Here is a 24,206-nt window from a genome sequence, read left to right as displayed (position 1 = left end):
AAAGGGAAGCAGGTGGGTGGAGGTGAAGGGGGCAGGGAGCAGGTGGGAGGAGACCCGAAGAAACTTCAAGGAACTTATTTAAGAATCTTGCCATTGCTGTGAAGAAAAATGACTTGAAACCTCTCTAGAGAAGAGTGTGGCTAATTGGCATGTAAGTTGGAGGTTAAAGAGCGGAAGGAAGAATCTGATTGTTTTTTTAAGTTACTGAGAAAGTGAGAATGTCACTCTGGGCAGAGAGAAATTCTTTTTTTCTAGAGTGTGTCTTTCTTTATACTAGGCCGCTGAGACTTGCTAAAAAGATTTCTTTTAATCCACCTTCCTTTTTCGCAGGCAGCAGTAGAAGGGCCTTTAAATCAAATGCAATCACCAAGCTTGTCTCTTGCTCTTATTCCTCACTTCACTCCCTGGAATTTGGAATTTGATGGATTCTGGATCTGACTTAAGGCTTTTTCTAAATCCAAGACTTGGGGAATTTTGTTAACAGTGCAATAAAAATAACTTCATAGTGTTACAGGAGGCACATTAAAGACGGTGTGTGTGTATGTGTGTGTGTGTGTGTGTGCTGCTCTCTTTCCTTAGAAAAAAAAATACAGACAATGTTTCTTTAAAAGTCTCCATCTGCAAATCCCATTAGATGTGCATATAAGGTTTCTGATGATTAATAGTTGCCTGCTAGGGTTTTGGTTGGAGGGGATCTTGTGTGTGTGTGTTAACCCCTCCCTCTCCTCTCTCACATTTCACTTCAGAAATTTGTCACTCTCTCCTCACCGCAGGATTTAAAAGTGTGTCCCAGCAGCCCTGGTCCAGCCCTCTGCAGGCATTTGCTCTGGGCTCCAGGACGAGCTCCTCGTCAGCTGGTGCGTCTGGGTTGGGACAGTGAAAATGTTTAGTGTCATTGGCGACAAATACACATACAGGGGATCCCAGTAGGTAGGCTGGTGCATTGGAGGGGCAGGAGCAAGCCCGACATAGGTGTGTGCACACACATAGGAGTAGCTGGCCACATGTGTGTGTAGTTTAAGGAGGGACTTTAGTTTTGGGTTTTTTTTTTGTTTTTTTTTTTTGGTTCCTGGGGTAAATTTTCTGTTGAACATTTTTCCCTCCTATTTAATTTTTTTCTCTTGCATTTTTAAAAATTTGAACATAAAAAGTATAAAGAATCAAATCTTTGAAAGGACTGAGGTGTGCAGCGGACAGCAGATGGATCCCGCGGCCAGCAGCTGCATGAGGAGCCTCCAGCCCCCAGGCCCTGTCTGGGGCTGCCTTCGAAACCCCCACTCGGAAGGCAATGGGGCCTCAGGGCTACCCCACTACCCGCCCACCCCGTTCTCCTTCCACCAGAAACCAGACTTCCCGGCGACAGCAACGGCAGCGTACCCTGACTTCTCAGCCTCCTGCCTGGCGGCCACCCCACACAGCCTGCCCCAGGAGGAGCCCATCTTCACTGAGCAGCACCCCGCTTTCCCACAGTCCCCCAACTGGCACTTCCCTGTCTCAGAGGCCCAGCGCAGGCCCAACTCAGGCCCGGCAGGGGGTTCCAAGGAAACGGGGACCAGCAGCCTGGGCCTGGTGGACACCACAGGAGGCCCAGGCGAGGACTACGGGGTGCTTGGGAGCACTGCCAATGAGACAGAGAAGAAATCATCCAGGCGGAGAAAGGAGAGTTCAGGTAGGTGGCTCAGGAGCAGCTGATCATTCCTTTACTGTGTGACCTTGGGGAAGTTACTCACCCTCTCTGTGCCTAGGTGCTCTGAGCATGAATATCTGTCTAGCCTATCCAAATGCAGGAGACTGGACCAGTTACCTTTGGGGTTTCTTCCACTGAGAGTTCTAGGATTCTTTGGTGATGGGGACCATGTCTGTGTCCCAGCACTCCTGGGCCCCAGGAAGGGTGTCCCAGCAAGAGAATGAAACAGGATCAGCCAGGATTTGGAGGACACGTGAAATGGATCCTCTGGGTGCAGACTGGCGAGGGCTGGTGAGGGGCTTTCCTGAATCAGGCTGCCATTGAGTCATGCTCCTCCCCACCATGCTTTGGCCAGCCCCAAGTGGTCCTAGAGCCACAGGGCTTGCTTACCAGGGAAGTCAGCTGAGGTTAAGGCTCTGAGAGCTAAGACTGAAGCTGGGACGCTGGGTGGCCACCCAAAGCCAAGACCCTGTGTCCAGGAGCCTAGAGGCAGAGAAGCAGGCCTGCGGCTGGGATGGGAGAATCAAGGGGTGAGGGGGAGATGGAGGGCTGAGGTTTGGGGCAGACTGCCCACCAGGTATCACCCTGCGGAGCTGGGCCATGTCCAGGCCAAGGGGACAGACAACTCAGCATGCTGAGATCTGGCTGACCCCCTGGGAAGGCAGCCCCGCAAGGAGCTGCGAGGGATGGGCAGCCTCCAAGAGAGTCAGGGAGGCAGGCAGCCAACGGAGTCCGTGCTGGAGTCCCAGAGGCTGGAGGATGAGGTTGGCCTATTTGTTAAGATTCCAGCTTGGCCGGGCGCGGTGGCTCACGCCTGTAATCCCAGCACTTTGGGAGGTCGAGGCGGGTGGATCACGAGGTCAGGAGATCGAGACCATCCTGGCTAACATGGTGAAACCCCGTCTCTACTAAAAAATACAAAAATTACCCGGGCGCGGTGGCGGGCTCCTGTAGTCCCAGCTACTCGGAAGGCTGAGGCAGGAGAATGGCGTGAACCCGGGAGACGGAGCTTGCAGTGAGCCGAGATCGTGCCACTGCACTCCAACCTGGGCGACACAGCGAGACTCCGTCTCAAAAAAAAAAAAAAAAAGATTCCAGCTAAAGCCCTTCTCTTCCCCAGGGTGGGGACCTGCTGCTTCCTCACCTCCCCACCAGGCCTCCCTGGTTGCTCACTCTGCCTGTCCACCTTTTGTCTGGTTTCTTGTCCTGGCCTCGTTCAGAACAAAGCAGTGACCAAGCCTCCTGCCCGTGCTGCCCTGTTTTCCTCCTGACAGCCGCCCTCAGGGGCACGCCTGTCTGTCAGAGCCTGTAGATGACCTTCCCATGGGGCTAACCGGGGCAGGACAGAAAAGAAGGGCACCAACCAACAGGTGGGAATGCTTTGTGCTTTGCTTTATAAGGACAACTTTCCCGAGTTTCTGCTCTTAGCCAAGCCCAGGAATGCTCTGAGATGAATAAAGGGGTCTCACCCAAAAAAGCTCAAACTGAGAGGAAGAAGAGGCCTGCAGAGGTGTGTCAGCAGTGGGATGTGCCCTGATGGGGAGGCTTAAGGTGCCATGGGATACCGACGTCAGCACTTTTGAGTCCCAGGGGTTTAGGAGATGGGGACAGCAGGTTTTATTAATACCTTGATTCTCTCCATCTGCAAAATGAAAGACTGAAAGTTGGTGAGAACACAGAAAGAATGGGGTCAAACTAGAGTGAGCAGCTCATCTCCATTTCCAGTTTTAGCACTGAAAATCCTGTTGTGGGAAACCCCACAGTCCCAGGCAAACAGGAGAATTGGTCACCCTAGAAATGAGCTCAAATCCCAGGCTTCAGGCCCCCGGTATCACCCCCTTCAGTAGATTTCAAATGCAATCCTCATTTTGAAATGATGTTTGGTCTCTGCTTGAAGAAGCCTCTTCTTCAATGGGTGATAGGAACCCTAGCAGCCCTCACGGCTGCTAAATAGAAGGGCCCTTTAAACCACCAGCCAGTTAGATCCCCATCCCGAAAATTAACTCATCCTACCCCTGGTAGGAAATGTGCTAAGGATGAGAAGCAACTCTCAGCGACTTGGCTCTGAACCGGGTTGAAGAGCTTTCCCCTTGGTGGCGGCACCCAGCACTGTGGCTCCTTCCTCTCTGCCACTTTCCAGGGAACTGAGAGCCAAGGGCATTGGGAAGGGATAGCAAAGCCAAGAGCCTGCTGGGCTCAGGCAGAATCTTCCAGCATTCCGAGTCTCAGCAAAACCCAAATGCACCAGCTCTCTTTTTGGCGAGTGGCCGATGGCCCTGCAATGCAGAGAGAACATTCACGCTAAGCAGCTGGCCACCCAGGAGTACAGGGACACCCTCTGCTGAACGGCCTGCATGCTTCAGAGTCAGACTTTGGTGGAGGGAGGTTCCCATCTGCAGGGGCCCTGGGCTTCCCTAAGGGTCCCCTCAGGAGCACCAGCAGCAGATGAGGCAGGGCCCAGCGAGCTGTCACTCATCCCCCTGTGATTCCAGACAAACTCGCTGTTCAGCATGGAAATCTTTATTGCCCAGATGCTTGCGTCCTCCTTTGGAATTTAACTGAAGGGGAGGAAGGAGGCAAGAAAGATCAGCTTTGTAAGAGCCCAAAGAAGGGGGAAAGCGACGCAAGGCTCACGACCTACTCCAGGAATCTGGAATTCAGCTCAGAAAATGCAAAGCCACAGAGAGCCCCCCACCCAACTCTGCCAATCCTGAGTCTGTAATTGGATCCTGTCTCTAAAATTGTGATATTTTGTTCATTATCAATTTTTTGCATTATTTTTGATTTTTACAAATATTGCCTTAAAATATTCTTTTTTTTTTTTTTTTTTTTGAGATGGAGTCTCACTCTAATGCCCATGCTGGAGTGCAGTGGCACAGTCTCAGTTCACTGCAACCTCTGCCTCTTGGGTTCAAGCAATTCTCCTGCCTCAGCCTCCTGAGTAGCTGGGATTATAGGTGCATGTCACCTCTCCCGGCTAATTTTTGTATTTTTAGTAGAGTTGGGGTTTCACCATGTTGGTCAGGATGGTCTCAAACTCCTGACTTCGTGATCAGCCCGCCTCGGCCTCCCAAAGTGCTGGCATGAGCCACCGTGCTCGGCCTGCCTTAAAATATTATTGATCTTGACTACAGAGGGGTTGGGCATGCCCTTGCATTTGGGCCTCCCCAAGTCCAGGCTGAGTGGTCCCTGGAAGGTTAATCGGCATTGATCAGAAATGTGTTTTCCATAGTTCTTCCCAGCCAGCCAGACAGGCTGCAGTGTCAGCACGGCAACTTTTGGCTGCATGACTTTGGAAAAGTTCTTAACTTCTTCCAGCCTTTGTTTCCCTAGCTGTAAAATGGGAATATAGCAGTAGCACCTTCCACAGAGAGTCTCTCTGTGAAGGTTAGATGCAGTGATCCATGAGATTAACTCTGTGCCTGGCACATAGTAAGAGTTCAATAAATAGCAGCTGTGAATGGTATTAGGCCCATATTTCCTGAACCAGCCTTCAGAATATAAGGTCTGACAAATATTTCTATATTTATGGGGATGGTGGAATTGAATATTTCAATTATGCTGTCTCAGAAATTCCTGAGTCTAGGGAACTTCTGGCAATCATTTTGGTCCAGTTGTCATCAGGAGCATGGAGCTTAGAGACCTGCTGGAGAAGTTATGGGGTGAGTTGGGCCTGGCAAATGCACCCTATATTGAGTGGCTGAGAAGCCTCCAGAAATGGAAAGTTTGTTGCAAGAGGAATGGTCTCTGCTCTCCCTTCCTCCTCTGCCATCTCCTTCAACTGCTCCTCGTTCACTCCCAGTGGAATCTGGAGCTGATCTACTCAAAGAAATGATCAAGAAAGCAAGGGTTGGCCAGGCACGGTGGCTCAGGCCTATAATCCCAACACTTTGGGAGGCTGAGCCGGGCAGATCATCTGAGGCCAGGAGTTCAAGACCGGCCTGGCCAATATGGTGAAACCCCACCTCTACTAAAAAAAAAAAAAAAAAAAATTAGCCAGGTGTGGTGGCAGATACCTGTAATCCCAGCTACGTGGGAGGCTGAGACAGGAGAATAGCTTGAACGTGGGAGGCGGAGGCTGCAGTGAGCAGAGATCATGCCACTGCACTTCATTCAGCCTGGGTGACAGAGCGGGACTCCATCAAAAAAAGAGAGAAAGAGAAAGAGAAAGAAAGAAAGAAAAAGAAAGAGAGAGAGAGAGAAAGGAAGGAAGGAAGGAAAGAAGGAAGGAAGGAAGGAAGGAAAGGAAAGAAAGAAAGAGGAAGGAAGGAAGGAGAAAGAAAGAGAAAGAAAGAAGGAAAGAAAGAAAAAGAAGGAAGGAAGGAAAGAAAGAGAGAAAGAAAGAAAGAGGAAGGAAGGAAGGAAAGGAAAGAAAGAGGAAGGAAGGAAGGAGAAAGAAAGAGAAAGAAAGAAGGAAAGAAAGAAAAAGAAGGAAGGAAGGAAAGAAAGAGAGAAAGAAAAGAAAGAAAGAAAGAAAGAAAGAAAGAAAGAAAGAAAGAAAGAAAAGAGAGAGAGAAAGAAAGAAAGAAAAGAGAAAGAAAGAAAGAAAGAAAGAAAGAAAGAAAGAAAGAAAGAAAGAAAGAAAAAAGAAAGAAAGAAAAGGGAGGGAAAGAAAGAAAGCAGGGTTCCTGGCCTTTGGCACTTCCCCACCCTGGAGACCAGCATGGTGTTATCTTACCCAAACCACTCCCAGCCCCAAGCCAATGGGGATTAAAGACCCCTGCTGGCAGGGACAGCTGTGAGGCCACTGTTGTTTTCTCCCAAACTGTCCTTGCTACTGTGGTTGTCTTTAATTTATGGGAATGAGGGGTTTTGCGGTGGTTTCCTGATGGGGTTCAAAGTAAGGTTGCGTGTGATTAGAGTGGCTACAGGTGAATCCGATCGCCCGCCTGGGAAAGCCGTGGTGCTAGAACTCAGCACTGCTCCCTCCTGCTCTCACGTCCTCACTCTGCTGAGACATGCCTTTAATCAGATGTGATTTGTCTCATCCTTCTTCAGCTCCAACACGTGTGTTCCCAGAGCTGTCCTGCCCCAATTTCTCTTTGCAAGACCTGCTCTCTGCCTGCCCCCGCCCAACCACAAATTTGCCTAAGGTATAAAACTCCACAAATAGGCCTCTCTCTCCTCTTTTCCCTCCTGATGTCCCTTTACAGGCCACCTCCCCACCCCAGGTCCCCTCCACTACCCCTGCCACGAAGCCACACCAGAGGACTGACCTTGCAAACACATTCTGCATTTTCTTCCCCTTCCCTGACTGTGCTCTGGTGGTTTCTCCTTGCCTAGAGCGCCCTCCCCTTCCCCAAACTTCTGCCTGTTGAAGTCCTACTTAAAAACCACCCAGTTCAAAAACAACTCCTTCCAAGAATATTTTTGTCCTTCTTTTTCAAAAATTTATAGCTACATTTGTATATAACATAGTATCCAAGAAAGCTACAGTTAAGAAATTTTGGCCGGGCGTGGTGGCTCACGCTTGTAATCCCAGCACTTTGGGAGGCCGAGGCGGGCGGATCACGAGGTCAGGAGATCGAGACCACGGTGAAACCCCGTCTCTACTAAAAATACAAAAAAAAAATTAGCCGGGCGTGGTGGCGGGCGACTGTAGTCCCAGCTACTCGGAGAGGCTGAGGCAGGAGAATGGCGTGAACCCGGGAGGCGGAGCTTGCAGTGAGCCGAGATTGCGCCACTGCACTCCAACCTGGGCGACAGAGCGAGACTCCGTCTCAAAAAAAAAAAAAAAAAAGAAATTTCAAAGTCTAGTATCTGCTAGAATCTGTGTTGATTTTCTCACTTTAGCTTGCAGTTGTTTCATAGGAACTCTTCTGAGGTTTCTTACCTGGGACATCTTATATTTGAAATCTCCTTTTTTAAAAATGTGGTCAAATACACATAACATAAAAGTTACCATCTTAACAGTTTTTAAGTGATACAGTACAGTAGTTGTGCAATCGATTTCTAGAACTTTTAATCTTTTTTTTTTTTTTGAGACAGAGTCTTGCTGTTGCCCAGGCTGGAGTGCAGTGGCGCGATCTTGGCTCACTGCAGGCTCCGCCCCCCGGGGTTCACGCCATTCTCCTGCCTCAGCCTCCCGAGTAGCTGGGATTACAGGCACCCGCCACCACATCCGGCTAATTTTTTGTATTTTTAGTAGAGATGGGGTTTCACCGTGTTAGCCAGGAGGGTCTCAATCTCCTGACCTCGCGATCCGCTGGCCTCAGCCTCCCAAAGTGTTGGGATTACAGGTGTGAGTCACTGCGCCTGGCTGGAGAGTGTATTTTCAATTCTTTTGAGTGTATACCTAGAAGGGAAATTGCTACATCATGTAGTAATTATATTTTTAATTTTTCAAAAAATTATTTCTTATTAGAATAAAAAATAGAGACAGGGGTCTTGCTATGTTGGCCAGATTGGTCTTGAACTCTTGGCTTCAAACAATCCTCCTGCCTCAGCCTCCCAAAGTGCTAGGATTACAGGTGTGAACCACTACACCTGGCCATATTTTTAATTTTTCCTTTTTCTTTTTTTTTGAAATGGAGTCTTGCTGTCGCTCCAGCTAGAGCACAATGGCGTGATCACAGCTCACTGCAATCTCTGCCTCCCAGGTTCAAGCGATTCTCTTGCCTCAGCCTCCCAAGTAGCTGGGATTACAGGCGTGTGCCGCCACGCCTGGCTAATTTTGTATTTTTAGTAGAGAGGGGTTTTACCATGTTGGCCAGGCTGCTCTCGAACTCCTGACCTCAGGTGATCCACCCGCCTTGGCCTCCCAAAGTGCTGGGATTACAGGTGTGAGCCCCTAATCTCCCCTTCTTATAAGCACATCAGGCAGTTTGGATTGGGACCCACCCTAACAGCCTCATTTTAACTTAATCCCCTCTTTAAAGACCCTATGTCCAAATACAGACACACTCTAAGGTACTGGGGTTAGGGCTTCAACATAGGAATTGGGGAGGGAAGCACAATTCTGCCCTTACAGGGACTGTACAGGGACAGGAACAAGGGACAAGGTTCAAGCTGTGGCACAGACCCTTCAGTTGGAAACCCCTTTAGTGAAAGCAGCACCGCAGATGTGTGACGGACCGTAGAGCTTTCCTAGCTCAGGGTCCTGTCGGCTGGTGGAGCTTTTCCACTGAGACAGGAAGTTGTTTCTAGCCACAAGCAGATCCCTGAATTCCTATTTTACACCAACAAGTACAGACATAAAAAGTGGAGGCAGTTGGCCGGGTGCAGTGGCTCACGCCTGTAATCCCAATCCCAGCACTTTGGGAGGCCAAGGTGGGCGCATCATGAGCTCCAGAGATCAAAACCGTCCTGGCCAAAATGGTGAAACCCCGTTTCTACTAAAAATACAAAAATTAGCTGGGCGTGGTGGCACGTGCCTGTAGTCCCAGCTACTCAGGAGGCTGAGGCAGGAGAATCGCTTGAACCTGGGAGGTGGAGGTTGCAGTGAGCTGGGATCACACCATTGCACTCCAGCCTGGGTGACAGAGCCAGACTCTGTCTCAAAAAAAAAAAAAAAAAAAAAGTGGAGGCAGTTTTAGGAGTGAATCTCTAAAGAAGGGGGCTGTTTGACAGAGGAAAGGAGAAAAGAGGCATGGGGCTGGGTGCGGTGGCTCACGCCTGTAATCCCAGCTATTTGGGAGGCTGAGGTGGGTGGATCACTTGAGGTCAGGAGTTTGAGACCAGCCTGACCAACATGATGAAACCCTGTCTCTACTAAAAATACAAAAATTAGCTGGGCATGGGGGCTCACGCCTGTAATCCCAGCTATTTGGGAGGCTGAGGTGGGTGGATCACTTGAGGTCAGGAGTTTGAGACCAGCCTGACCAACATGATGAAACCCTGTCTCTACTAAAAATACAAAAATTAGCTGGGCATGGGGGCTCACGCCTGTAGTCCCAGCTACTCAGGAGGCTGAGGCAGGAAAATCGCTTGAACCAGGGAGGTAGAGGTTGCTGTGAGCTAAGATTGTGTCACTGCACTCCAGCTGGGGAGACAGAGTAAGATTCCGTCTCAAGGCCGGGTGCGGTGGCTCACGCTTGTAATCCCAGCACTTTGGGAGGCCGAGGCGGGCGGATCACGAGGTCAGGAGATCGAGACCACAGTGAAACCCCGTCTCTACTAAAAAATGCAAAAAATTAGCCGGGTGCGGTGGCGGGCGCCTGTAGTCCCAGCTACTCGGAGGCTGAGGCAGGAGAATGGCCTGAACCCGGGAGGCGGAGCTTGCAGTGAGCCGAGATTGCGCCACTGCACTCCAGCCCGGGCGACAGAGCGACACTCTGTCTCAAAAAAAAAAAAAAAAAAAAAAGATTCCGTCTCAAAAAAAAAAAAAAAAAAAAGAAAAAGGCAATGGTAGGCTGGGCACGGTGGCTCACACCTGTAATCCCAGCACTTTGGGAGGCTGAGGCTGGTGGATCACGAGGTCGGGAGATCGAGACCATCCTTGCTAACATGGTGAAACGCCATCTCTACTAAAAATATAAAAAAATTAGGCCAGGCGCGGTGGCGCACGCTTGTAATCCCAGCGCTTTGGGAGGCCGAGGAGGGCAGATCATGAGGGCAGGAGATCGAGACCACGGTGAAACCCCGTCTCTACTAAAAATACAAAAAAAAATTAGCCGGGCGTGGTGGCGGGCGCCTGTAGTCCCAGCTACTCGGGAGGCTGAGGCAGGAAAATGGCGTGAACCTGGGAGGCGGAGCTTGCAGTGAGCCGAGATCACGCCACTGCACTCCAGCCTGGACGACAGAGCGAGACTCCATCTCAAAAAAAAAAAAAAAAAAAAAAAAAAGGCAATAGTAGAGATGAGAATGAAATAAATGGACAAACCCAGTAAGTGTCACTTGGGTCACCAGAGTGATGCCAAGTCCCATACAAGTGACCTCATGCCCATGCTCACCCCCTTGCTGGGCCACGGTACAGTAATAGGAGGAAGGGTGGTCAGAGACTAAGGTCAAGTGCATTAACCAGGTAGCCCTGGTTCAGGTCCCTGATCCACAACTTCCTGGCTATGTGGACGTGAGTGAGTCCTAACCCTCCCTGAGTCCCAGTCTCCTCTGAGGAATGAGGATAACAGTACCTGCTTCATAAGGTGGGTGGCTGTGGGACTAAATGATATCAGAGATGCAGAGTCCACAGCCAACACTTGGTAACCCCTGGGTCCAGTTTTCCCAAACCCGAATATGAGCATCCCTCTCTCTTTAAAGTCCTCCCCTGATGCTGGCTGGCTGCATCAGGTTTCCCACGTTCAAAAACAGGCCAGAGTGTCCTGAGCCCTGCTGGAGTCTTTGCCGCCTGCTGTCAGCCGGGCCTGCCGGACTCTGACGATACTCCTGGCCTAGGGTTGTGGCAGTGCTGGGTGGGGTGTGGTTTGAGGGGTGCACAGCTGCAGCAGCCCCTCTTGTCCCGAGTCCATGTCCAGAACCCCTAGTGAGGAAGAAGTCTTATGGTCCAGAGTGGCCAGCGTGGGAGGGGAGACAGCAACTCCACACTCAGCCAGTATCCCTCTGGGCATCCCCAGCCTCCTGATGAGAGCTCCTGACCTCCTCTTCTGACAAGCAAAGAAAGCTCAGAGCCCAAAGCAGGACTCAGGCCTTGGGCACCATCTAAACTCAGAGGCTCCAGCACAAATCCCATGCCTGGGCCTGCTCAGGCCCCTGATCAGGTACAGTCGGAAGCTCTGGAGAAAGTCCATTTCTGCTGAGGCAGCAGGATCCTGACCAACATCGAAGAGGGAAAGGTCCAATGAACCCGTGAGCTGTAAGAAGGTCAGCCCAGGGGTCGCCTCAGCTCTGCTCTGCCACTGTCCCATGCTAGAGACTCAGGAGTCCTGCCCACTCACCTATTTCTCTGGCTTGAATAAATCAGGGGCACTTGGGCCCTGGGAGGGAGGATAACTCAGAGGCAGAGAATCCTTTCTGCCTGAGAGACAGGACTTACAGCCCCTGCAGGCCTCCAGAGCTGGCCCTTTTCCCCAACTCCCTCTCTGCCCATAACTTGGGCTTCTCACCCAATTTGGCTCCTTGGCCTTTGGCCAGGACCCACCCCCATCCTTTTCTTTTTTTTTCCCCCCTTGTTTTTCTTGCATGTAGAGGTAGAGGAACAGTGTGAGCAGTGGGCCTGGGTCTCAAGCCCACACTTCCTTTGGTGACAGCTGAGGGTGACATATGGAACTTATAAACATAAACAAAACCCAGAACTACCCATGCCTCTCCCCATCGCCTCTTGAAAGCTGCTGCACTTCCCCCTCACCAACCCACCCAACCTGGGACTCTCAGCAAAGACTATATAGCACCAGACTTTTTTGGTTTTTTTTTGTTTTTTGTTTTTGAGACGGAGTCTCGCTCTGTCGCCCAGGCTGGAGTGCAGTGGCACGACCTGGGGTACTGCAAGCTCGGCCTCCCAGCTTCATGCCATTCTCCTGCCTCAGCCTCCTGAGTAGCTGGGACTACAGGCACCCACCACCACACCCGGCTAATTTTTTGTATTTTTAGTGGAGATGGGGTTTCACTGTATTAGCCAGGATGGTCTCGATCTCCTGACCTCACGATCCACCCGCCTTGGCCTCCCAAAGTGCTGGGATTACAGGTTTGAGCCGCCGTGACCGGCCAGTGTTACGCATTTTCATTCCAGAAGAACCTGCCTCTCTCCCATGAAACATCCCTTGAATTCTCTGGCCCCACTGCTGGGCTCCTCAGAGAGGCTGGGAGCCCTGCCGATGTCTCTTTAGGCACCTACAGGAGAGGAAAAGGGTCTGGACACTGGGGTGGGGCAGGGCTCAGTGAGAAAGTCAGGCCAACCCCAGGAAGCCAGGGAGATCCTGGATGTGAACATCCAACCAGTCTTGGGCTGGCTCCATCCAAGTCTTGTCTATTTCGATGGGCTTTGACCCCTCCGTCTGAGGTTAGGAGAGCTTACGAGGACATCAAAGTGTCTATGCTGTGACAGTGCAGGAAGCCACAGACACCGTTTTCAGAGGATTTGCCAAGGTTTCACCTACTGATGTAATGCTCCAAATATTCCCTTCTTTTTCCCTCTCTGGGGAGTCCCAGGGAGAGAGATCTGAACCCAGACCCAGACAATGTCCCTAAGATAGGCACAGCCTCCATACTCATCCTCCCCCGAGGGCAGTGTGACATGAGGCTATAGCCCTAGACTGGTCCCAGGGGCCTTGGGCAAGTCATTTAGTCTCTGGGTCTTAATTGCTCATATGTTCAACAGGCTAATGTGTACCTTACCTACCTAATGGAATAATTAAGAGGATACAATAGGAGACAGCCCAGTAGGGTGGAAACAGCTTCCTATCAAGAAAATCTGGGTTCTAGGCCCAGTTCTGCCCCTAACTTGCTGTGTGTCCTTACAGGAGTTCCTTACCTTCTCTAGACTCACCTATAAAATGAAAAGGTGACACTGATCATCTCTAAGTCCCTCCCACCTCTACTTTCTATAATTCTGTAGTATTTGTGAAAGCCTAAAAGAAGTTGTCTTTGGAGGAAACAAATCCCTTGTCAACTGCACAGTGCTATTTGAATGTGAGGCATTTGGCCTCCTGTCTGATTTGGATATGAATTTATGTAAATTGGTGCCCTCGGAGTTGGACTGTAGAGTACAGAACTCCAGAAACGTTCAGACAGAAATGGGTCTGTCTGAACCTCCCCGTAGCTCTGATAAAGCTGTCTGCTCACTTTAGGAAGGCCTGCCAAATGTGGCAGCTACATATGAAATAATTTGCCCTGGATGGTATGGAAGCTCATGGTGGAACCGCAATCACACACACAGAGTTTGCATTTCTCTGGGCAGTTGACTGTTCCCTCACAGCCCTGCTCCAACGGAGAGTGAGGCTTATGCAGGGGCTGGGGCAGGGCAGCTCCTCCCTAACCACAGAGGCAGCCCACTGAGGGCCAGCATCCTCCCTCCGCAGTCCTGGAAGAGGCAGCTGCAGCCCCCAAGAGAGAAGCAGCGCAGGAGGAGTGATGTGAATTGCCATGTGACACATCTAGTTGTTGTGCCTGGAATTGCGGAACTCTGAAGGCTGCAGCATTAGTGGCCTAGGCCGGGTGCAGTGGCTCATGCCTGTAATCTCAGCACTTTGGGAGGCCGAGGCAGGTGGATCACCTGAGGTCAGGAGTTCAAGACGAGCCTGGCCAACGTGGCGAAACCCCATCTCTACTAAAAATACAAAAATTAGCCTGGTGTGGCGGCAGGCACCCATAATCCCAGCTACTCCAGAGGCTAAGGCAGGAGAATCGCTTGAACCCAGGAGGCAGAGGTTGCGGTGAGCCGAGATCCCACCATTGCAGTGACCAATCTCCAGCCTGGGTGACCAAAGTGAGACTCAGCCTCAAAAAAAAAAAAAAAAAAGAAAGAAAGAAAGAAAAGAAAAAAAATGCTGAAAGGCCAGACATTTAAAAGACAACCCTTTCACACAGGTCTGGAGACGTGGTGCCTTAAGGAGCATAGTGCTCTAACTCTGCCCATGAGTCATCTCAGATACAATCTCCAATAGAACTCTTTCGGATGGTTCTTGTGAACAGAGCTTCAGTGACATGCCAGGCACTGTGCTAGGTGTTAACGCCCGCTATCCAGCTCCTATTACTTCTCAGCCTGATAAGCACAGCGGGTGTAGCTATTCTTGCTTTGCAAATGAGGAAATTGAAGCTCCAAGAACATAAAGGACTTGCCCAAGGTCCCAAAGCTCTTCCTCAGTGCCTCACTCACCTACGAGTGCTAAGGCCCAGGTTCACCAACAGGTCCTCCCACACTTCTGTATATATAACTTCTCTCCACACAGCTCGAGGCAGGGAGAGAGGAACGGCCCAGCAGAGCCCTGATGGTTGAGCCGTGGGAAGGCTGGGGAGGACTTTGGGACAGAGCACACAGCAAGACCTCAGATCTGACTGAAGGGAGGAACTAGGAGCTGTGACAAGAATACGTGAAGTTGGAAGAGCCTCAGACTTCATCAAGGCTAGGGGTTCTCAACAGAAGAGAGAGTAGGGAGTGTAGGGCATCAAGGCTTATGTGCCGGGAAGGAACTCTGTCACCAGCTCCCTGGCAGAAATAGAATGCAATCCAATCCCATACTTCTACACATGGGGAAACTGAGGCCCACAGGGGAGAGGAAGGCTCCCTAACAAAGTTGTACTATCCTGGGAACAGACCATCCTGGGAAGGATGAGTTAGTTTCTTTTTTTTTTTTTTTTTTTTTTGAGACAGTCTTTCTCTGTTGCCCAGGCTGGAGTGCAGTGGCACGATCTTGGCTCACTGCAAGCTCCGCCTCCCGGGTTCACACCATTCTCCTGCCTCAGCCTTCCGAGTAGCTGGGACTACGGCGCCCGCCACCACGCCCGGCTAATTTTTTGTATTTTCAGGAGAGACAGGGTTTCACCATGTTAGCCAGGATGGTCTCGATCTCCTGACCTTGTGATTCGCCCACCTTGGCCTCCCAAAGTGCTGGGATTACAGGCGTGAGCCACCGCACCCAGCCCAGCATGAGTTACTTTCATGTGGCAGGGTGCACAGGAACTGTGCCCATGAGCAGGGTTACCGAACAGCTCCCAGAAATGGCATGCAAGTGCTCATAGTGTTTGCATTTTGCTGAATATGTTGTAATTTGTAATACTGTTGCAGAACAAAGAGAGCGTAACTTCCACTTCAACTTTCATAGCTTGCTTCCCATACTTCTGGTCCCTTCATCATTTCCAACAGTGGTGAACGTTGATCCCACTCTGGGAAGTTGACAAGGGACAACCGCCCTCCCAGAGCCAATATCCATCCCACCCACCATTAGTAGGTATTGCCCCCAGGTTCACACAGGGAGTTAGCTGAGACCGTCAGTTCCCAACCCAGGCTTCTTCTTCCTGTTTCCTCTGCTGGAAATCGGCACTGGAGCCCCAAAGGCTAAATCAGGGCAATAAGAGACAGGAGAGGAGAGGTGGCCAGGGATGGGGCATAGCTTGGCTGGCAGTAGTCAGCTGCCCTATGTGCAGAACTGGGGTGGGGGAAGTTGTTTGGGGGGACACCATGGGGCACCTGTGCACACCTAAGCAGGCCTTGGAGGAGGGTAGATGTGGGTAGCAAACAGGGTGGTGACCCCAGGACCTCTGGAAGGGGTGACAAGCCCAGCTGCCATGGTCTAGCTCCAGGCCCCAACCTGGGCCAGCCAGCCAGGAGATATGGAGAGCCTTGGCTCTAATCATATGGATCTGGGTTCATATCTCGCTTCTGTCACCTAAAAGCTGCCAGGCACACTGGGCAAGTTCCTGGGCCTGTCTGAGGCTGGCTCTTCTGTATAACAGGATTATTTAGCAAATACTTATCGAGTACTTTTTCCTCTTCTCTCTAGGAGAATTATGTGCAGAATTGGTTGGGGGCGGGGTAGGGGGCAGTTGTGCCAGGTACAGAAGCAACTATGGCTAGATGCTAGGGTGAGAAAAAGTGTTTCCCTGGGGAGACAGCTATTAATCAAATTATCACACAAACCCACGTTAAGAGTGCTAAAGGGGGTAAGAACAGTATCCACTCATAGGCTGCTGTGTGGTGAGGTTAAAGCCGCAGATGCCTCTGGGCACACACAGAAACCTTCAAGAAGTGCAGCTGTTTCTATCCCAGCCCTTCAATGGCATCTCGTGGAGCTGATAAATTGGAGAATATATTTGTCCAGCACTTTTAGATTTTTTTTTTTTTTTTTGAGACGGAGTTTTGCTCTTGTTGCCCAGGCTGGAGAGCAATGGCGCAATCTCGGCTCACCGCAACCTCCACCTCCCAGGTTCAAGCGATTCTCCTGCCTCAGCTTCCCAAGTAGCTGGGATTACAGGCATGAGCCACCACGCCCAGCCAATTTTTGTTGTTGTTTGTATTTTTAGTAGAGACGGTGTTTCTCCATGTTGGTCAGGCTGGTCGCGAACTCCCGACCTCAGGTGATCCGCCCGCCTCAGCTTCCCAAAGTGCTGGGATTACAGGCGTGAGCCACCATGCCTGGCCACTTTTAGATTTTAATAGCATTTTGCACACACATATTAACTCGTTCAGTCTTCCAATAACCCTAGGAGGTAGGTGAAATTGTTTTCCTCAATTTCTTGATGAGAAGACTGACACCCAGAGAGGCTAAGTGACTTCCTCAAAGTCTCCAGCATGGAGATTCAGGATTCAAGCCTCTGCGCAAGTCCTCTGGGCTATCCACTCCCCGCAACCGTGGAAAGGAAGGGCTGGGAAACACTAAGCCTCGGGACGGGAGGAGATTGGGAAACCAGTCCCCGACCGCGCCTGTCGTCTAAGCCCGGGTTTCCTGCCTCTCTCCGAGCCCGTGGGCCGGGCTGTGCTCCGGGAAGCCAGTCACCCGCTCGTGACCGACCCTCCCCGGCCCGCTGCCAGGAGGGGGCGCGGCGCTGGCGGCGGCCAAGGCCGGAGGGCTCCTCGGGGACCCCGGCCCGGGGCTGCGCGTCCTTCCCTCCAGCCCACGCTCCCGCTTCCGGAGGGGTCTGGACCTGCCTTCTCCGGCCTGGAGCCAGAGGCCGCCGGGCAGGCAGCCCGCGCCAGGAACTCGGCCCCCTGCCCTGCTCCCCGGGCGCGCCCCGCGGGCGGCCAACCCGGATCGGACGCGGACCCCTGACCCGGGCACCGGGACTATCAGGCCCCTCCCCCGCCTTCTCGAGTTCCCAGAACGGCGGCACCCACTCCCCTTCCATCCCCCGGCGGAGGCCGCGGACGCGCAGCGCGAGGTGGGCCAGGCTAGGCGCCCAAATCACTTTACCGTGCGCCTTCTGCTCCAGAGCCGCCCAGCCCAAGGCAGTGGGGCGCGGAGGCGGAGGACGCGGAAACTGAAATACAAAGGGATTGAGTGGAAAGCCATAGAGGGAGGTGCTGGGAGGGGAACCAGCTAGGCTCAAAGCTCCAAAGCGGATCGCCGGGTTAATGTGGGGTTCCTGCCTCGCCACCCACTCCCAATGCGGCTGCTTAGCCGACTGCATAGGCGGCTTCTCTGCCTTACACTAGCGGGTCTGAATTCCCCAGCCCAGTCCCCCAGGTAGCTTAGACCCAGCCTCTGAAAACAGAAGATCCCTCCTTTGAACACTCCTCGCCAGCAAGGCAGAGATGGGTCTTTCAGGGAGCAGGACGTTGGGGCGCAGGTTTCGGTTAAGCACCTCACTCGGAGCAACGGTCTCCATGTCTATAAAATGAGGACAATGCGCCGGGCGCGGTGGCTCACGCCTGTAATCCCAGCACTTTGGGAGGCCAAGGCGGGCGGATCACGAGGTCAGGAGATCGAGACCATCCTGGCTAACACGGTGAAACGCCGTCTCTACTAAAAATACAAAAAAATTTGCCGGGCATGGTGGCGGGCGCCTGTAGTCCCAGCTACTTGGGAGTCGGAGGCAGGAGAATGGTGTGAACCCGGGAGGCGGAGCTTGCAGTGAGCCGAGGTCGCGCCACTGCACTCCAGCCTTGGCGACAGAGCGAGATTCAGTCTCAAAAAAAAAAAAAAAGATAATCAATTAAGCAAACGACTTTTAAATGTTAGAGCCCCGGGCTCTTGCAGCCATTCCCTGGCCACGTGGCATTCATTGCGAGTTAATTGTGTAAGTGTGTGGTCTTCTTCCCACCTCCTCTCCACCCACAACCTCCATTCATTAAAGTGAAGGTAGAGCTGCCTCCCACCCTGGTCTGCTCAAGAGATAACCATTCAGCCCCTTTTATTTGTGCAGGACTTTACCGTTTGTAAGCCCTTCCTACATTTTTTTTTTTCAAGACGTAGTCTTGCTCTGTCGCCCAGGCTGGAGTGCAATGGCCTGATCTCGGCTCACTGCAGCCTCCGCCTCCTGGGTTCAAGCGATTCTCCTGCCTCAGCCTCCCAGGTAGCTGGGATTACAGGGGCGTGCCACCACGCCCAGCTAATTTTTTGTATTTTTAGTAGAGACAGGGGTTTCACCATGTTGGCCAGGCTGGTCTCGAACTCCTGACCTCGTGATCCGTCCCCCTTGGCCTCCCAAAGTGCTGGGATTACAGGCATGAGCCACCGTGCCTGGCCGCTACATATTTTTCATTTGAACGGTATGTGTGTGTCAAATCGCCTGAATTTAATTCTTGTCTCCCACACCCCCTGGCTGAATAAACTTGGACAATTTGCTTAACTTCTCTGTGTTCGTTTTCTGGTCCATAAGGTGATACTAATACTAGAACCACTTGGTTGGGCTATTGAGGAATAAGAGGCTAATATATGTCAGGTACAGTACCTGGCACAGAGTGTGTCCCCTGACCCTGTTGGCAGTTATGACTGAGCCCCACTGAATCTAACATGCAGCCTCCTTCAGAGGGCTCCAGATGGCTTTGCAGACTTGGCCCTCTGGGGCAGATTCTGATTCGGTAGGTAGGTCTGGGGCAGGCCTGAGATCCTTCAGGTCTGAACAGCTCCCTGGTGCTGCTGATGCTGCTGGCACCCAGGCACTCCTTTGAGTGGTGAGGTCTTAGAGCAGTGGACTGACTGTGCACCAGACGCATCTGGAGGGTTTGTAAAAATAGATTGCTGAGCGCCATCCCCAGAGTTTCTGACTTAGTAGGTCTGGAATGAGGCTAGGATTTGCATTCCTAACAAGCTCTCAGGTAATGCTGATGCTGCTGATCTGGGGACCATAGTTTGAGGCTTTGTTTTAGAGCATCTCACCCCTCAAGCTTATGGCCACCAGTATCGTCATGCTGGGGGGTGGGCTGGGGAGTAGAGGTCATTAAACAGCCAAGAGTAGCTTCTTGTGCTTTGGGAATAAAAGAAAGTTCGGGGTGGGCGGAGGGTGGGGGTACCTGAGATTGGAAACCAAAATTAAAAAAACTTACCAGTTCTAATATGGGTAAGATACCAGAAGGAATAAAAAGGACAGCGTAGCTTTTTTCTCAGCATCCTGTAAAAATAAGGGAGACTGGGAAAGACTGCCTAGTTGCTCAAGGGCAAAAGAAAAGGGAATGGAGTCTCCTTCAGCCCATGTCTTCCTGTTTGGGGTCCTCTCTCCCCAGACAACCAGGAGAACAGAGGGAAGCCAGAGGGCAGCAGCAAAGCCCGCAAGGAGAGGACGGCCTTCACCAAGGAGCAGCTGCGAGAGCTGGAGGCAGAGTTTGCCCATCATAACTACCTGACTCGGCTCCGCAGATACGAGATCGCGGTAAACCTGGACCTCTCTGAGCGCCAGGTGCGCCCCCGGTGGCCCCTCCTCGTCTTTGCTCTCTCATCTCCCTCCCTTCCCTCCTTTCCCACCACCCCTCCCTGGACCTTCTCCTTTTTCTTCCTCCAGCCAGTCCAGCGGTTTTCAACTGTGGCCATACCTGAGAATAGCCTGGGGAGTTTTGGGTTTTTTTGTTTTTTGTTTTTTGAGATGGAGTCTCGCTCTGTCGCCCAGGCTGGAGTGCAGTGGCGCGATCTTACTGTAACCTCCACCTCCCAGGTTCAAGCAATTCTCCTGCCTTAGCCTCCCGGGTAGCTGGGCTACTGGCATGTGCCACCACGCCCAGCTAATTTTTGTCTTTTTTTTAGTAGAGGCGGGGTTTCACCATGTTGGCCAGGATGGTCTCAAACTCCTGACCTCAGGTGATCTGCCCGCCTCGGCCTCCCAAAGTGCTGGGATTACAGGCATGAGCCACCGCTCCCGGTCCCTAGGGAGATTTTAATAGTGCTGATGTCTGGGCTCCACCCCTAGGGATGATTTTAATTGGCCTGGGATGGGATACAGGCCTCAGAATTTTTCAAAGGCCCCTAGGTGATTCTCATATGCAGCTAGGTCCCAACCTACGATCTGGCTATTCCCAAACTTGAGTATATGTTGGAATCCCCCAAGGCACTTGTTCAAAATGTGGATGCCGGAGGTCTGGAGAGAGATTTTACCATAATGAGTGGCCCTGAGAATCTGGATTTCTAGTATGTTCTCCAGGTGATCTGGATATGCAGCTGGTTCCTGGGCACACTTTGAGGAAACACTTCCCTGGCCCTTTGTTTTGGACTTTCCCTTTAGCCACCCCACACCCCCACACCCATGCTCTGATATGGAATAATAGTAATAATAACAGTAATATTTGATGGCAGACTTCAGTTGACAGAGCACTCTGCCAGAGGGCTGGATATTGAATCAGAAGATTTAGATTCAAATCCTGCCTCTATCACTTTTCCTAGCCCTGGGACCTCTGGGTCTCCATCTGTAAAATGGGATCATAATCCTGCAGGTAATACTCAAGCTCAGACGAGAAAATGTGCTGACCAGAGCTATCTAAACCAAAAAGCGCTCTATAAATGTGCCTAAGGATAAGGCTGATGACCTCTGCCCCCAGACTGTTGGGGAATGGAGGTAGGGGGCATGTGAAGGGGGTGGGGCCAATGCAGAGTGCTTTTAGAACATGTTCCCCTGTCTGGGGCTTTATCCCAAGATACAAGACAGACCTCCAGGCAGATTGGTATGTCCTCTCTTTGGTCTTAGTTCCTGGGGCCTTTGAGGGAGTAGGGAGTGGTAAGTGATGGTTTCAAGCTGGGGTCCCTGGAGTTACACCCTGGCTAGCCTAAGCATTGACATGGGGAGGAGGTCACACCGGCCATGAAGTGACCAGGCTCCTTTGCTTCCTCCCCCAGGTCAAAGTGTGGTTCCAGAACCGAAGGATGAAGTGGAAGCGTGTGAAGGGAGGTCAGCCCGTCTCCCCCAGTGGGCAGGACCCTGAGGATGGGGACTCTGCAGCATCTCCAAGTTCAGAGTGAGATTCTGCATGGAGGAAAAATTACTAAGGACTGAGCCCCCTACCCAACTACCCCCACCCCAACCCACCTTCACCCTCTTCCTTCCCCAGCCAGGGCAGAAAGCCACATCTTTCACTGACTCTTGGATATGAAACTGCCCAGCATTCCTGGGAGTCTTAGGGTTTTCCAGGAAGTTCTGTTCAGCCTCTTAGCAGCCTCTTCCCTAGGGCCTTTGCTCCCACACTCTCATGGAATCAGACAGAGATCCTACCGGGCCGGATGAATCTGGAAACAGCTTCAGAGACACTGCTTCTCAGGGTCTCTTGGCTGCCACTCATGCCTCCTCCTCCTGCCATTCTCCTATGTCACAGCCAGGCCTCCTCCTGGTCTGGACACCACCTGGCCTGGTGGGAGAGGAGCTTTGGAACCAGCTGGCGACTCGGAAAGTAAATGCTTCAAAAGGAAGGAAATGACGGAGACGCACGCCCTTGCCCACCTTCCTCTGTGGGCTGCACATCTGAGGCTTTGGGGCCCCTTAGTTGTCCCCAAACCCCAAGAAAAATCAGAATGAGGAGAGTCAAGGACAGCAACTCAGCTGCTGCAAGCCAGAAACCCATCCCTGTCTCCAAATTTGTTGGCTAAGTGGGGACACTTCTGAGCACTGACTAGAGAAGACAGAAAAATAGCCCAATGTAGGTTTCGGTGTCCCCATATAGGCCCGTCCACACAGGCTTGACTGGGTGGACAAGAATGAACCCATGACAGCACCTGCTGCTTCAAAATCAAAATCAATTTAGAGATATAGCAGGGGCTGTTGGGCTGTGCTCCAGAGAAAAGGAGCAGCTACTCCTTTTAAATCCACGATTTCTGGATTGAAAACCTCTCCAGATGCCGAGTTGTTGGGCTGAACAACTAGGAGCTGAAAACAACGTAGAGGCTGGAAAGTGTCCCCTGCATTCTGGAGGGGAGGGGACATAATAAGGAGGGCTGCTGGGTGAGGGCCTGGAGATGTGGAACCCTGGAGTGGAAGGTTCTCCAGTTACAGTGTCCTGTGACTACAAAAGGGGACAAGAAAATCCCTCTTCCTCCATGGGATGAATTTAAGCTCTTGCTGTGTGTTCTACAAATGCTGTTATCATGGGAGGAAATGCTAGGTTTTTGTGTGTGGACTGCCCAGACCTCAGCCAGGTCTTCTGGAGATGCCACTTGAGGACTGATGGCCAAAGAGCAAGGGGTACTGAAGCCCTGGCTGCCTCAGCGCTCTGTCGCCCAACACCAGCTGCTGTTGCAGAGGGAGGTCAACGCGAGTTTGGATCTCTTGTACACAGATGTAATCATTCACATGTAAAAATAACCCCACCTCCCCACCCCAAAAAGGGCAAGAGCTGTGGAAAATGATTGCCAAATGAGATGGCTGGTTAGAGCATGATTTTTTCTAAAGCATACTTCATATATTTTCTTAAGATTACATCAAGCTAATTGTGCAAGGTCAATTCACTTTGTAAGAAAACTCTCGGAGAAATAAAATCAATAAAAAGCAAAGTTCTCAGGCCTTTTTCTTTGCAGAGCAAACAATCACAGCTCTTGTGTGCAACCTTCTGATTGACCAGTGTCTAGAAGCAAGAGAAAAAGGGAAGAAATGATCTAGACCGAGCTGTCCCCCTTTAGTTTTTCAAAAGGTGGGTACAAAATATAATTGGTGCCAAAAAAAATTTTTTCTCCCATGCAAATACATGGTCTTCAGTTCTCATTGTAAAAGTTTAGCTTTCAGTTTCCCTAAACTATGACCTATCAAATAGTCAATGTTTTGTAAACAAAAGATGAACTCTTTTGTTAATAAAGGAATCTTGACCACAAAGTAACCATCCCTAATGTTTAAATTCAAAGTTTGGAGATTTTATTTTTCAGGGTAGAAAAGTGTATATTAATAGTAGTAAAATGTGACATAAAAAAATATTCCATATTCTTTGTCTTTTTTTTTGTTTTTTTTTTTTGAGACAGAGTTTCGCTCTTGTTGCCCAGGCTGGAGCGCAGTGTCACCATCTTGGCTCACTGCAACCTCCACCTCCTGGGTTCAAGTGATCCTCCTGCCTCAGCCTCCTGAGTAGCTGGGATTACAGGCATGCGCCATCATGCCCAGCTGTTTTGTATTTTTAGCAGAGACAGGGTTTCTCCATGTTGGCCAGGCTGGTCTCCAGCTCCTGACCTCAGGTGATCCACCCACTTTGGCCTCCCAAACTGCTGAGATTACAGGCATGAGCCACCATGCCTGGCCTCTATGTCTTTTTAACTAAAAAACAATTTGTCTCACCAAGATGTCAACAATGGACAAAACAGGACTGGCTACGGTGAGGGGAGAGAGGGAGGCAGGAGAGGAGACCTGGCCAGGATCTTAAATTGAGGCAGCCTGGGCCAGGTGAGGGCAGTGCCTGGAAGTGACATCACCAGAAGCTGGAATCAGGCAGACCCATCAAAATGAAGGTGCCAAATGGAGGTGGGTTCAGTGGCTCAGGATCAGGTTCACAGCCAAGTAACGTGGACACGCTCAGTCACCCCCGTCCACCCTCCTGCTGGAAACTCAACTCTGTGGCTTCAGGGGACATCACCCTCTTCTGGCTTTCCTCATCTGTCCTAGATGTTCCTTCTCTGTCCCCCATGCAGGCCCCTTTCTCGATGCTTCTGCTCTCACAGCTGGTTCTCAAGGTTTTCTCTTTCTTCCACCATCTTCCCTATTTTTCAATCTCTCCCCAGATGATCCCATCCACCTACTTTTTTTGTTTGTTGGTGTTTTGAGACAGTCTCGCTCTGTCGCCCAGGCTGGAGTGCAG

At 51.2% G+C, this 24,206-nt stretch overlaps 1 protein-coding gene across 2 annotated transcripts; it reads left to right on the top strand.

Annotated features, from left to right (window-relative positions):
* Positions 1–805: 805 nt before the first annotated feature.
* MEOX1 (mesenchyme homeobox 1) lies at positions 806–22,920 on the top strand. 2 transcript variants are annotated; one of them, XM_055258890.2, is made up of 3 exons: positions 806–1,669; positions 19,680–19,852; positions 21,277–22,920. In XM_055258890.2, exons 1-3 carry the CDS (start codon positions 1,201–1,203, stop codon positions 21,397–21,399), a joined length of 765 nt encoding a protein of 254 aa, XP_055114865.2. In that variant the 5' UTR covers positions 806–1,200; the 3' UTR covers positions 21,400–22,920. The 2 variants fall into 2 exon arrangements, with proteins under 2 accessions (XP_055114865.2, XP_055114866.2); XM_055258891.2 differs by lacking the exon at positions 19,680–19,852.
* Positions 22,921–24,206: the final 1,286 nt, after the last annotated feature.

The sequence above is a fragment of the Symphalangus syndactylus genome, chromosome 20, assembly GCF_028878055.3.
Source record: "Symphalangus syndactylus isolate Jambi chromosome 20, NHGRI_mSymSyn1-v2.1_pri, whole genome shotgun sequence".
Lineage (NCBI taxonomy): Eukaryota > Metazoa > Chordata > Mammalia > Primates > Hylobatidae > Symphalangus > Symphalangus syndactylus.
This window is presented reverse-complemented; position numbering and strand designations above follow the sequence as displayed.